This window comes from Glycine soja, chromosome 11 (assembly GCF_004193775.1).
Source record: "Glycine soja cultivar W05 chromosome 11, ASM419377v2, whole genome shotgun sequence".
Lineage (NCBI taxonomy): Eukaryota > Viridiplantae > Streptophyta > Magnoliopsida > Fabales > Fabaceae > Glycine > Glycine soja.
Window position 1 is genome coordinate 5,371,342 of NC_041012.1, and position 14,503 is coordinate 5,385,844.

The window sequence follows — 14,503 nt, forward strand, 5'->3', positions numbered from 1 at the left end:
AATTGTAAATAAGTAAATAAAAAATTGGATGAATGGACTAACCAAACACACTTAAGAAATTGGGTCAAACCGAGTTGGACTATAATAGACTCAGTCTTTTGAAAGCTCAAGTCAGCTCATACACCAAGTTGTACATTTTCTTAATACTTCTAGTGGTATATTGGAATAAGTGGTTGTAACTTGTAAGACACATGCTCTATGTCTCTATGACACTATTAGGGCTTTAGTGAATTGGGCGCAAGGCCTTTGCGAGAAGTCGATCGTTGACTGGGGATGTTTGTTGCGATCTACTGCAGTCAAGATGCATGTTTATGTGAGGTGTAAATATGTCAGAATGAAATAAAATGTTGGATTCTAATAAGTTCAGAACATATTGAATTTGAATTTTTTTTTCCTTGACATTGAATGGATATCAATTCAATTATAACATTGAAAATAGTGTACCATAATTAAAAATAAAAAACCATAATTGACATTGGTTGATAATCTTTAATCATACATTCACCCTAATACATAAAAATAACTAGTTTTGTGTAATGTTGGGCTACACTAGCTGCAGCCTTTTGTTCCCTACCCGGGCCTGTTTGGCATTGGTATTTTTGGACAAAAAAACCAGTTCTATTGCTTATTATTATATAGGTGCTACATATTTGTTTTTTGTTTTATTTACAGCAGGGTGCTACACATGTTTGTTTGTTACCTATTCTACAGATACAAACTGTAATTTCAGTTTGCAAAGTGAATAAAGTTTGTTCGGGAAAAACATGTATTCAAATAATAGTTGTACATGCGTAGTTGTGAAATTAAGATTCGAAAAGGAAATTTGGGTTTATTTATTTATTTATTTTATGAAAATTGATATTTTGGTTAGTGAATTTTGAGAAGTAAAAGTTTTTAAATAATTTAATTGTTCCAATTTGAAAAAACAGAAAATAAAAATTGATAGCAAAGCTAAATTATTCAATTAAATAATATTTAACTAATTAAAAAAATCAAGATATAAAATGATCCAAATGGATGATTGGTTTTTGTACGTGTGTGCATAACGAAGAGGTTTGTTGACATGAATGGCCACGTCTTCTTCACCACACCACTCTTATTGTGATTAGAGAGGTTCACGCATGTCAGCAATCAGTTGAGAGAGTGTATATAAGAAGAACAAGATGTGAAAGGAGAAAAAGTTAATTCTCTCTCTCTCTCTCTCTCTCTCTCGCTTTTGCCATGGATGCACTAGACTTAGAGCTACTTGAAAGGGAAAACAGCTATGCAAAGATACAAAATCTTTATCAGCATCGCCAAGAAGCTTCGCATTCTCCAACTCTGCGTCGCTCTCTTCTTTCTTTCCTGGTTCCTCACGCGCCTCCCTTTCGCTCTCCGCCGACTACCTCCGCAGTCCTCTCTTCGTCTTCGCCGTTTCCAACGCCATCATCGCCGCCCTCCTCGCCCAGTCCCGCCGGTGATATGACAATACATTCATTGACTTTGTTAGTCAAACAGATAGAATCTTAGAACTTTTTTGGGTCATGAGTGAGCCCTTAAGTGTGAGTAAGGAAAAAACTATACATAGGCAGATGTTGCAATTGCTCCCCACACCAGACGCTCTTTTTTTCTTCCCACACCTCCAAAATTTTTAAAGTTTCTATATTATCCTCCTTTATTGCGAAATCATCATTCCAAAAATGTATTTCTATTTTAAAGTACGAAAATTATATTATAAAATAATTATTTTTGAAATAAGAATAAGTAATTTAAAAACCTATTGTAGAATACCTATTCTTAAAATTAATTTTCATATTGTTATTTCAAAATAAGGTGAGAAACCTTTTCATCGTGCTGCCCATATATTCTTGTGCTTCAGCCTGAACCCATTCTCATCCCTCGTACAAAATTGACCTGTCCCCATTCCCAAAACCGTATTGAACTTGTCCTTATTCGTCACGTCACTTAATTTACAAAGACAGAACCATTAGAATTCCTTCGAAAACATACACAGCCACAATGTCGTAGAAAAACACCGACAAGCCCTTGAATATTTTCAAATGAGGTTTATTCTTAACAAAAACAAAAACATCCTTGACGGTCACGATACTCTTAACAGCGAGATCGGCAAGGTCAGCGAAGATGCTCAAAGATGCCAAATGAATATAGGCCTCATTGCCCGTGATGAAATGGGTAATATTATAGCTGATGCTGCAACGTTTGGTGGATGCCATTTTGACTCCGAGAGAAGGTTGAAGCCTTTGCACTCAAGTGGGGAATAAATATGGCAACAAATTAAATGTGTTTTTTAGTCTGATTGTTTTCCTCTATTTCAATTGTGGAGTAACAAAAACTAGTTTGAACGTTCGCTTTTTCATGGCATTGTGATTTGTGCAAGATTGCAGAAGAATGATAGCAAGTTCATCTGGAAATAAGTTACTTTTTTTAAAAGAGAACTGGAAATAATGATGCTCATTGTTTAACATCCTTGTCTTTTACTTATCTTGATAATTGGTGGATAGAGGAGGTTACTTATCAATTGGACCAAATCATATCAGATGATGTATCCAACATCATTTCCGTGAATCAATAAATACCAGCTCTTATCTTAAAAAAAAAAAAAATAGTGTCGGATGTGAATCCCTAGCTAACATAGCTACTAGTTTGCTTTGGCATTGTTTTTTTTACGTGATTTTATGCTAAACGTGGATCTCAATCATATGAAAAGTCAAATAGGCACTATGTCACTCGATCTATACCTTGAAAAATAAAGAATGGCTCTACGAAAGGATATAGAATGGCTCCTACTGTAAAAAGAAAAAAAGAAAAGAAAAGGAGACTTCGGTAGAACTGTTCATTTACGTTAGCAGAGTTGACAATGTCAAATAAGTAATATACTTCACCAAATATCAACAGAAAAGTTAATAATATGCTTATTGGTTCCAATCGATTCTTGGTTAGTTCATCTAATTAAGTTGAAGAAACTAGCATTTTAATTTAAAAGTAGAATTTTGATTAATCATTTGACGATTGGTGTATTCTCTAGTCGACTTTTCCTATGAAATCTGTGCATAATTCCAATCCTTTCGTTTTCAAGCAATGTCATGTCACAATGATAATGCAAGTTGCAACAAATATCAGCCGGCAAAACCAACATAAAAAGAAACCTCGTGTAAGGATTACATGCACCAACAAAACAAAAGACAAATATTCTTCAAGTTTTGCTGGGGAAGGTAAACAGGTAAAACAGCCATACAACTATACAAGAAAAAGATGTCAAAAGAGAGAGGCTGTTATTTCCTCCTTGTTTTGTTTGGTTCACCTGAAATAATAAACCTCTTAATATTTCAACACCAACAACGTTGTTGTCAATTGTTCACAAAGCTAGCCGGCTGTGTTATTTAGTTACCATTCTATAGTTTTAGTGTGATCAGAACCAGGTGAGTGATTATTTCTCCATGGTTAAGAAGACAGTCTTGAAGGTTGATATCAGTTGTCTCAAATGCAAAAGGAAGCTCCTCAAAATCGTCTCTTCAATTCAAGGTAACCACAACACTAGTCCTTAATTGATCTTTGTTTTATGAGTTGAATTAAAATTCAAAATGCTTGATGCTATAGCCTATAGGTATATTAGGATTTAAAATTATACGACTCTGCTTCATGTATTGTCTTAGTGAAATTAACCACTTGAAAAATTTTGATTTTGATTCAATTGCAGGGGTGGATAAAATTGAAGCTGATGAAGGGAAGGGCACGTTGACCGTGACAGGGGATGCAGACCCATATGAAATAATAGTTCGCATAAGGAAAGCTGGCAAACATGCTGAAGTTGTGAGTGTTGGGCCTCCCCAGGCCCCTCAAAAAAAGGATGAGAAGAAGCCCGAAGAAAAGAAGAAGCCCGAGGCAGAGAAGAAAGATGAAAAACCTAAGGAGTCCAGTATCCACATGCCATATTACTATCCTCCTTACCAACCAGTAGTGCTGTACATGAACAGATACGAGGAGCCCAATCCATCTTGCACTATATTGTGACCATGTACACGAGTGCAGAGTGCTCATTTGCGTGAAACTTGTAATTTCATCCTTGGATCTTTTCAGTAGCTGCTGCCGTTAAAATTATAGAAACTAAAATAATATTGGAAAAATAATAGTTACTACTGCATAAACCTTTGTTAGCGGATCTTTTGCGTGATACCTAATTTTATTTCACACAGACATCATTTCACAGCTTTTGAATCATTTTCTTTGGTTGAAGTCTAAAAGTTCTAACCCTCAAACCATAATGCATTTTATTGAGATCTTCATCAGCAAGTGAATTTTTCTCGGATGCTTGGTTTCTTTTCTTTGATGAGAATTGTTCTTCCGGTAAGTCCAGATGAACAATATTGGTCAATACATTTTAAATTGTGCAAGGGATCCACTCACTCCTTAGTCTTACTCCAAACATTACGCAGTTGTTTAACATAATAATAACAGCTATGCTGATAAAAATAACTAGTTCTGTTGAGTACTTAAGTTCAAAGTTTTTTTACAATCTGCACAGTATCTCAATCTGAGTATGTTCTGAGCTACACTGTTGTCATGAAGAAACTTAATTTACACTCCATATCATTGGATAGCCATATTTTTAACTGACCCCACTTGCATTTGATTCTGGATGGCCAATTGAATTTAGACAATCATTTTCATAAAGAACTCTCGTATGTACAACATATTATTTGCGCAAATATAATTAACTTACCACAATGTATAGTGTCAGGAATCTTGATAGGAAAGGACAACGTGGCATCAGAGACAGCAGTGCATACTTTCTCTTATCTCTTGTGGCAATGAATTAATTCTCCGTGATACCCATCAGCATATCACAAATTGAATCAAATGTCATCTTCATAGTCACAGTTCACAGGATTTAGGAGTTAGAGTACGTCCATGTTTGCATTTGGACGTACTCAGTTGGTTCTTTTTGTGCTCTATTTTAATTGCTTAAGATTTTTATGGAATTATCCTTGCAAAGCAGACAACATATAGTTTTTACCTTCAATACTTGAAATTTTTTCCACTTTCTTTTAGCTTTTGTAGCCTTCCACACAACATTTAGCCAAATTTAGTGACAAATGCAGATAGAGATGTTGTGGAGAACGGTTCAGATAATAGGCTTTTCTCTCCCACGGCATCTGCCAATATTGGTTTTACATAAACCTTGTTGAATTGAATAATTCATTAGCACAAATTGACCTAGCTAGCTTGCACCTTAAGAACTTTGAACAAATATGTGGTTCTTGCCGAATAACTTTGTCTAGAACGTACTCCCATACCTAATTCGACTAAATCAACAAGTTACATATACTCTATTGGCTCATGATTCTTGAAAGTCTAACTCATGTCAAAATGTCTAGAAAGGTATTTTGGACCAAACACGATACTGAGTGAACTTAAACAGAACCAGTTAATTATATAACTCATGTCTTTGTTTTATTCCAATTATGAGATCAAGATTCCTAACCTTTTTCACATGGCTTACAAGTTACAAGAATCACTTTCTCCCTATTTTGTTGGTCCTTTGACCATACTATATATCATGACAAATTATAAGAAAACTCGTAATAAAACTTTGTATTTTTCTATATAACGGACGTTAATAAAATAATCAATTTGAGTTCTCTGATATGGGTTAATAAGTAATCAATTTCATTATTAAAGTATCAGCGTAAATAGTCACTAAAGTCTAAAGTAAACAAATGACATAAGTAAAAATTTAATGATTATGCATTATTAATGTCAATTTTTTTATATTATCAATCAATTGAAAATTAAGTATGGTTTTGACACTGTCAATAAGAAAAATCATTCAAATTAGTACCTTGAATATTGATAAAATATATAAAATTAGATATTAAATTGATGAATATTCAATATTTTAAGAATTGTTTATGTAATTTCATTACTTGAAAGACTTTTTATAATAAAAAATATACTTTTAGTAATGAACTGAAATGAATGATTTACTATGTTCTTTTTAAAAAGATAAACAGGTTGACTAAAGTAAAAGCAGTGTTTTTTCCTGATGACAAACTACGAAACTGTAAGGCTGACTAGTGGACTAGTGCATAGTCGGCAAGTTGTCAGAATTTCATGAGTGAGGGTCAGGGGAAAGTAAATAGATAAATTATTGTGATTTAGTCATTATCCGTGACAAAGTTGTCTTCAGGTACGTGAATCGGATAAGCATTATATTGCTTGGTGATATAAAAATAGTGATTCATGGGTTGGCAGAAGAAACAAGCAGATCTAGAGGATCATAATGGCAAGGAGTTGTCTCTTTTCTATGGCATTTACAGGTCCACTGGACTAGCAATTTGAGGATTCCCTTCGGAGCCAAAGTTAGCATTTCTCTCTGTGCTCTTCAATTATTCCGTGCCATAACCGGATGGATTTTTATGTGTTACTTTAAACTCATAGAACCTTTTTATAAACTCACTGAGTACCTAGCTAGTTAGTCTAACTTTCATGTGCAATCTTTGTAAACAAACAGTACAATTTCAAAGGGTAATTAATAATAAAGACATTAATAGACAATTAAGTTGGACCTTATTAATTTAGGTGTTCTTCGTTAGATCCAAACTAACATAACACTAATTAAGCATGTACCAGGACACATATAGTAGGTAGATGCATAGTGAAGTATCGCTTTTCTTTCTCCTGTATCTTGAAATTTCGCGAGGAGGGATTGACCGACTATATATGGATTTATTTAACGCGAGTGATTTCATAAATAAAGTATCGTACATAATATAAGCACCATTCCTTTGGTAGGAACAAGACAAACGATAATGCATTAAGCAATCTCGGAGTCCCTTTGCTGTCATGTTCACGAGGCATTTGTGTTTTTGAGTACCCGACACGTCGTGGAATTATTTCTTAAAAATTCGACAATAGGCAGTAGTCACAGTATACAAGGACAAGGTCGCATGCTTCTCCTAGCTACCCCTCCCTTTTCTTTTATTTTTATTAATCAAATCAAATCACTTCACAGGACGCTTGCTTTCTATCGTATTATAAAAATCAGCATGAGCCAATTTTCAGTTTAACACGCCGAAAATTGGTAAGCGTGGAGACATTGGTTCATATCATATGCCAGCAACCAAAAAGTAATTAAAATACTATATAGGTAACAACTAATGATGCGTCATTAATGATACTTTATATAAAAAAAATCTAATGATGCGTCATGCGTGCACATAAAGTTAACGGAATAAAATAGGCAATTCACTGAAGGCTTTGATTTATATAAACTTGTCATAAGATTCCTCCATCTCCATGAATCAAAATTCATAAAATTTGCTGAAATTTCAAAGTTTTAGGACATGCATGGATTTTATGCAGAATGATTGACCCATTTGGATTTATTTTCCCAAGAAATTTATCAAAATGAGTTTAGTATAAAACAAATTATTGGCATGACTTCATTTTTTATTCAGAAAAAAAATAAAATAACTATTTTGATGTGTTGTTTTTCTGTCACGTATTTTTTTTACTAAAAAAATAGAGAAAGACTTTTACATAAACCAGCAATTTACAATTGTTGGTTCAAGAATAACAACCTTATCATGTCCGGTCGACATTTGTTGAATCAGATTCATAAGCCTCATGAATCGACAGAACATGGCCTACTGTTTGGAGAGAACACATAATGACCAGCAAAACATATTTACTTTAAGTAAATAGCAAAATAAATTTGTTGTTCCTGTTACCAACAAAATAAATTTATTATTTCTGCATTGACCGGTCATGACTAGATTGAACAGCAAATTAAAATAGCTGTTTTATTTTATTGTTAGTCGAAATAAACCATGCTGATAATTTGTTATAAAATGAATCTATTACCAAAAAATTTGTAAAAATGATCCAAATGGATCAATCACTCATTTTATGCATCCAAAGAGACAGAGGCAATCTTTTCACACAGCGCAACCCATGGTTGTGGTTAGTTGTAGACATCTTGTCTTTGTTGTGACTTAATAAACGAAAGGTAATTTGATTTGTTTTCAGAAAAAGTCGGAAGGCATGGAAGTGCTTCGTAAAAAGACAATATATCTGCATGGGATCCGATCGCAGAGAGAATGTAGTGAACGCACCAACGAAAACCCAAAGTACTATGGCACTCTGTTTGAGGCAAGGGTTTAGGGGAGCGTCGCCTGCAAATTAGTTGAGACGCCTGAGGGGAATCTGTGACTAGTTTTGGTCACTGTCCCATCGTTTTACGTGGCAGAGACCTGACTCACTCTAATTTCCACTTTGTCCCTACTCCTATATATCCTATGCATCTCTTCTCTATTTTATTCTTTCATAACAACCACCTACTACATTATAACAGTTATAATAGTAAATCTTTGCCTTTAAAATGTTTAAAATTCAACCATGTTGGTCATGTCCTTCAAATGAAAAGGAATTTTTAATAATATTTAAAATCTCTTAAGTGTCAGGTTAGGACCGATCAGAGTCAATACAAAGGTCACTCAACATAACTTATACATAATTAATACTTAAAATTCAATTATATTACTTTAATAGATCAGTACTTAAAATCTAATTTTAATATATTTAGTATAATGATTTATATACTATTTACTAAATGGAAATTATCTTATAGACGTGATTTTATAAAATAATTATTTATAAGTTCAATAATTAATTTTTTTCATTATAAAATACTTTATGATTGAATAAAATGCATTTTTTAATATATATCAACAATCTAATGAAATTCCTTTTTTCGAAGGAGCCTAATGAAATTCTTAATCCTTATGAATTCATACTTTTTTCATTCGCGGAATAAAACAAACAAACTATACTTAAAAATTGTTACTGATTTTCTCTTCATTCAATCCTTGTATGTTAAAAAATGAAAATAAAAAGCTTTACAAAAAATCCTATATATAACTTGAAAAAACTCACTACATGTTATTTTAACAACAAAGACACTGTTTCAAGTCACAAACAAAGTTAATTGTTTTTGTTTTAAGAGTAAAAATATCTTTTACAAGAGATAATCATACTAAATTAAATAAAATTGTTATGGATAATAAATTTTGTTCGTTTCACATATTTAAGCTAATCACATACTTAAGAGCTCAAGTCGATACAACTAAATAAACTGAAATAATTTTACATGATTTGGATACTTATTAATAAATAAAGTCAAATGTTTGCCTATATTTTAGAACTAAAATAAAACGATTGATGATATTTGTCTATATCATTATCTTATTGATTAAATGTCTGAAATTAGGTTAATTTAATCTTGCTTAAAGTGTTATCTTAATTAAACTCTAATGTTACCAAATATACTTAAAGTTAAAGTAGAAATCGAGTTAAAAAAAGATAACCCAATTAAAGTTTACGAATGAATAGGAGATAAATCTAGTCCGAGCTGACACACATCACATTTTTATAAGTGTTACATTCTATTATACGAAAAACAGACAGACACACATACCCTCGTACCTTTTCCAGTAAAAATAATTTAAAGAAGCTTGTAAATGACATTATTGAATGAAAAAAGGAAAAGACATACACACAGTAGGATTTCCACACATACATGCAACTTGTAATTCCCAATAAAAACCGATAGATGTGATCCTCCACAAAACACATAAGTAACATTCCCTAGCTCCCCCTGTCTCCAATTAATGCTCATTAATTAGCCTTAGCCACAAAACAAAAACGATGTTTTCCACAAGAGACATGCCTTCCCCATCCTCAATTTTCTCAGCCTACGCCTCCATGACAGCTTCCATCATGCTTCTGCGTTCCATGGCCAACGAACTCGTTCCCCAACCCATTCGCGGCTACCTTTACAACACGTTCGGTTACCTCATAAGGCCTCGTTCCCAAACCCTCACCCTCATCATCGAAGAGTCCACCGGCATAGCCCGTAACCAAGTCTACGACTCCGCGGAGGCCTACCTCTCCACACGTGTCAGCCCCGAAAACGAGAGACTCAAGATCAGCAAGAGCGCAAAAGAGAAGAAACTAACCGTTCGGTTGGAGAAGGGCGAGAAGGTAGTCGACTGCTTCAACGGCGCGTGCTTCAAATGGAGATTCATCTGCGCTGAGTCCGAGAAGAACAACCCCAACGATCATAGCAACAACAGCATCTCCGTACGGTCCGAAAAACGGTCTTTTGAGCTGAGCTTCCCGAAGAAGTACAAGGAAATGGTTTTGGACTCTTACCTGCCCTTCATTCTCGACAAGGCCAGGGAGATGAAGGACGAGGAAAGGGTCTTAAAGATGCACACTCTCAACACCTCCTACTGTTACAGTGGAGTCAAATGGGACTCCATTAATCTGGAGCATCCCTCAACTTTTGAGACGCTGGCGATGGAGCCGGAGCTGAAGAATGCGGTGATAGAGGACTTGGATAGGTTCGTGAAGAGGAAGGAGTTTTATAAGAGGGTTGGGAGGGCGTGGAAACGTGGCTACTTGCTGTATGGGCCTCCTGGTACTGGAAAATCTAGCTTGATCGCTGCTATGGCGAATTACTTGAAGTTTGACGTCTTTGACCTCGAACTTGGGAGCATAGTGAGAGATTCTGACCTCAGGAAGCTGCTTCTGGCGACTGCGAATAGGTCCATTTTGGTCATTGAAGACATTGATTGCAGTGTGGATCTGCCAGAGCGTCGGCATGGGGATCATGGACGTAAACAAGCTGACGTGCAGGTTAGTAATTCTGAGTCACTATCATGCCCCTCTCCCAACTCAATTTAATTTTGCTCATAGATGTTGTTTTGCTAATTGTTATCTTCAATAAGAGTTAGACTAAAATGTAACTTGCATCTTTTTTTTTAATTTGTAATTTTAGTTTTTTAGTTTTTAATTGAAATATTTTTTCTTTTATTTTTAATTTTAATCTTCTTATTTTTTAATTTAAAGATCTCATCCCTCACTCTTTTAAAACATGCGATTTTATTTTTCTTTTCTAATTTCAGACTTTATTATGTATTTTTTTAATAAATTAAACTTGTCAACAATTAAATAATTTTTAAGAAAAATATTTATCATGTAAATAACAAATAAACAAATATCAATCAACATTTACATAAAATCAATGCTTAAAATTGGTCACAAAAACAAAAATTATAAATTTTTCTAAAAGTGTGAGATAAAATATCTGAATTAAAAATTAAGAATTAAAATTACAAATTTTAAAAAAAATGAAACGTTTCAATTAAAAATAGAAAAATGCAAATTACATATTTAAAAGAATGTGGGAATAAAAATTATATTTTAACTTAAAAATTACAAAAGATTCTTTTGTCTGAAAAAAGTAGTTTAATTATATGCGTATTCAATAAAATTTTGTTGTCTAATTAAAAACTCACATATATGATAAAGTTATTAATTTTAATGATTAATGTATTAAATGTTATATTATTATGATTTTTATTAATGAAAAATATAAACACTTATTTACATGATTTTAAAAAGTAAAATATTAGTAATCTCCGATAAACTAACAATAATGATGTGCAGATTAATCTCTAATTTAATAAATTAAAAAACACCCGTGAATAGTAATCTCTGTGGCCCAAGAAAAAAAAATACTTATCAAAAGACTGCTGTGCCTATGGCCCTATATATGTACCCAAAAAATGGGTTGGCCTAAAATGGTGGTTTTGCAAATGCGAAGCCATCCACGTGGGTTCTGATTGAAGTATGCAAAGTAGTAGAATAGAGTATTGATCGTGCTCCTGTTATAGAACTTGACAGCCGATAGGATCATTACTTTACCATGTTTGTCTTTGGAGTCATTCTCTGATTGGTGGAGAAAACTTTTTTCTATCTTTTCTCTTGGCAGTGGAAACAAGCCGTTTTTAAAAGCACGCCCTGAATTGGTAAGTGGGGCTACCGTGCAGTTTGATAATTGGTTAAGAAATTCGGTCTTGGCGGTAATTATCAGTCAAGTTAATATTAAACCATCCAAAGCATTTGCCACATCGTCATAACGCCACTTCCAAAGATCCCAAAAGGCATTTCACCATCAATCCACGCAATATTTCAGACATTTGATTGTTGTTTTCCTCTTGTTTGTTGTTTTCTGTTTGACAAATAGCGGGAGAAAGAGAGTACAACGTACCTGTGGTTCGAAGGTCGCTGTTAAATGTCATTGGATAGTGGATGCCAAATAGGACGATCTTCCGTGTAAAGCTCCTATTATGGACTGGTGTTGCTATCATATTTTAGTTTATTTTGGTAGGACATGTTATCAGAGTATTTTACATTACTTATTTTCATGAGAAATTAACCCCATATATCCATGTATAAAAAGCAACACCATGTTAGTCACGCCTTCAATTTTCTTTAACCCGCGTGTGCTACTTTTTTTTGGTAGAAGATGTTCTCGAAATATTTTATATTGATTTTTAAGAAAAAATTAACACTTCAACATATCTAAACTTATTAATAAATTATTATTTTCCCATTAATTTCAGTGAGTTGATCAAGTGAAATAAAATAGAATTTTGCATTTAGGTTACAAGTTCCAATCTTAAAGCCTTTTCTGTTTTGTACATAACAAGCATCCCCTTTGCTTAAATTAAATTAAATTATATTTATTAAAAAATATTTTTCTTCAATTTATATATAATTTGATAATTTCTCACTCTAAAAAATAAAACATACACGCAGAGTCTCATTTTTCAAGTTCAATATTGTTCTTACAAAATCATCACTGTCATTGTTCAAATTGGAATGCTGAAATTGATCATAGGCTCACCGTGCATCTGATGGACGGATGCAGTTGACCTTGTCTGGATTACTGAACTTCATAGATGGGCTATGGTCTAGTTGTGGAGACGAGAGAATCATCATATTCACCACCAACCACAAGGAGAGGCTAGACCCAGCACTGTTGAGGCCAGGAAGAATGGACATGCACATTCACATGTCCTATTGCTCCTACCAAGGCTTCAAGATTTTGGCCTCAAACTACTTAGAAACTTCCTCTGACCACCCCCTCTTTGGAGAGGTAGAGGGGCTAATAGAGGACATACAGATAACCCCTGCGCAAGTGGCAGAGGAACTGATGAAGAACGAAGACCCTGAGGCCACACTTGAAGGATTCGTGAAGCTACTTAAGAGGAAGAAGATGGAAGGTGATGTGTGTGAAAACTCTACTCCTGATAAAGCAGAACCTACTCGTCAGCAATCTAAAAGGCGCAAGGTTGGTTGCAAGCAAAAACGAGGCAAGAGTAATAGTGGTGTACATGTCACCCAAATAAGGACAAGAAGAATGAGAGGGTGTAGTTTGTAATCACCTGGTCAAATAAGATTGCTAATTGGAGCTATACTATTTGTCTCCAAAAATCAATGTTTCTGATGTGGTCTTCTGACTTTTGTTACTATTAATCAATCAATTGCTAAGAGGCTAGCTAACTACATTTCCTGTCCAAACTTAATTTGTGCTTGAACTTTCCTCGATGTATATGAGGAGAAGAAGAGAATGAAAGGATAGGTCGTGTCATTGCTTGTATCATTAAATGAACAATATCAGTATGTGCATGTACTTGTGTATATAGTTGTAGTCGTAACAATGGTCACAGGTCAGCATATTCAAACACAAGGTTCATGTTTTCCATAACCAGAAAGTATGGATCTGTTTGATATGAGAGATTTGTTTGTTTTTTTATTTTATTTTTATAAATGATTATATTTGAAATTTTGAAATATTAAGAGTTTTTATTTTCTCAATTTCTTCTATAAATTATAAAATTCAGTAAAATTAAAATAAAAACGAACATGGAAAGGCATATACTTGTGTTTGTACATGCTTAGAGATAGACGAATAGACCAAATTGTTTAACAACTGTTGATGATCTAACCTATTTCAAGCACATGGTCAAATTAGTTTTTATTTATTTATGAAATAAACTAGGTTAACTCTCTTAAAAAAGTCTATTTGGACAAAAATATCATACTTTAAGTCATTCAAAAAAAATTTAAGTTTAACATGTTCACTTATTTAAGTAAATATAAATAATATTTCTTTGGTAGCAATATTATTATATTAAAACTTTTACAATGCATTAAAATCATATATTTGTTAAGTTTTTTTCAAAAAAAATATTAAGCACTTTGACCTATATAAAATTAGGCCTATAAGCTTATTAAAGAATAATTTATGTTTTATATTATTTTTTATATAAATTTAACTCAGGTACTAAAAATTTACAATAATACTAAAGCTTTATTATTTTCATTTTAAACATTGTGTGAATTTAATTGTGAAAATTTAATACTCTCTTTGTTCCAAAACAATTGTCATTCTAGATTATTTTACACAAATAAAAAAGAAATAATAAATTTATTTATAGATTTTATTGTTCATGATTAATAATACAAAATATATAAGTAAAAAAAATTTAATGTTACATAATAATTATAATTGGACAGAGAGAATGTCATCTTTATTATTTTTAAATTATATTAACTATAAATTTAACATGACATTAATTATGTTTTAATT

General features: G+C 33.0%; 2 protein-coding genes across 3 annotated transcripts; both read left to right on the top strand.

Moving 5' to 3' along the window:
- The first annotated feature begins 3,178 nt into the window (after positions 1-3,178).
- LOC114375680 (heavy metal-associated isoprenylated plant protein 35-like) lies at positions 3,179-4,161 on the top strand. Its single transcript, XM_028333530.1, has 2 exons — positions 3,179-3,522; positions 3,698-4,161. Exons 1-2 carry the CDS (start codon positions 3,438-3,440, stop codon positions 4,009-4,011), a joined length of 399 nt encoding a protein of 132 aa, XP_028189331.1. The 5' UTR covers positions 3,179-3,437; the 3' UTR covers positions 4,012-4,161.
- Positions 4,162-9,524: 5,363 nt separating this feature from the next.
- LOC114377494 (AAA-ATPase At3g50940-like) lies at positions 9,525-13,551 on the top strand. 2 transcript variants are annotated; one of them, XM_028336026.1, is made up of 2 exons: positions 9,525-10,698; positions 12,749-13,551. In XM_028336026.1, the coding sequence occupies exons 1-2, from the start codon at positions 9,706-9,708 to the stop codon at positions 13,289-13,291; spliced, it is 1,536 nt and encodes a 511-aa protein (XP_028191827.1). In that variant the 5' UTR covers positions 9,525-9,705; the 3' UTR covers positions 13,292-13,551. The 2 variants fall into 2 exon arrangements, with proteins under 2 accessions (XP_028191827.1, XP_028191828.1); XM_028336027.1 differs by having other exon boundaries at positions 9,527-10,698; positions 12,779-13,551.
- The last annotated feature ends 952 nt before the right edge of the window (positions 13,552-14,503 follow it).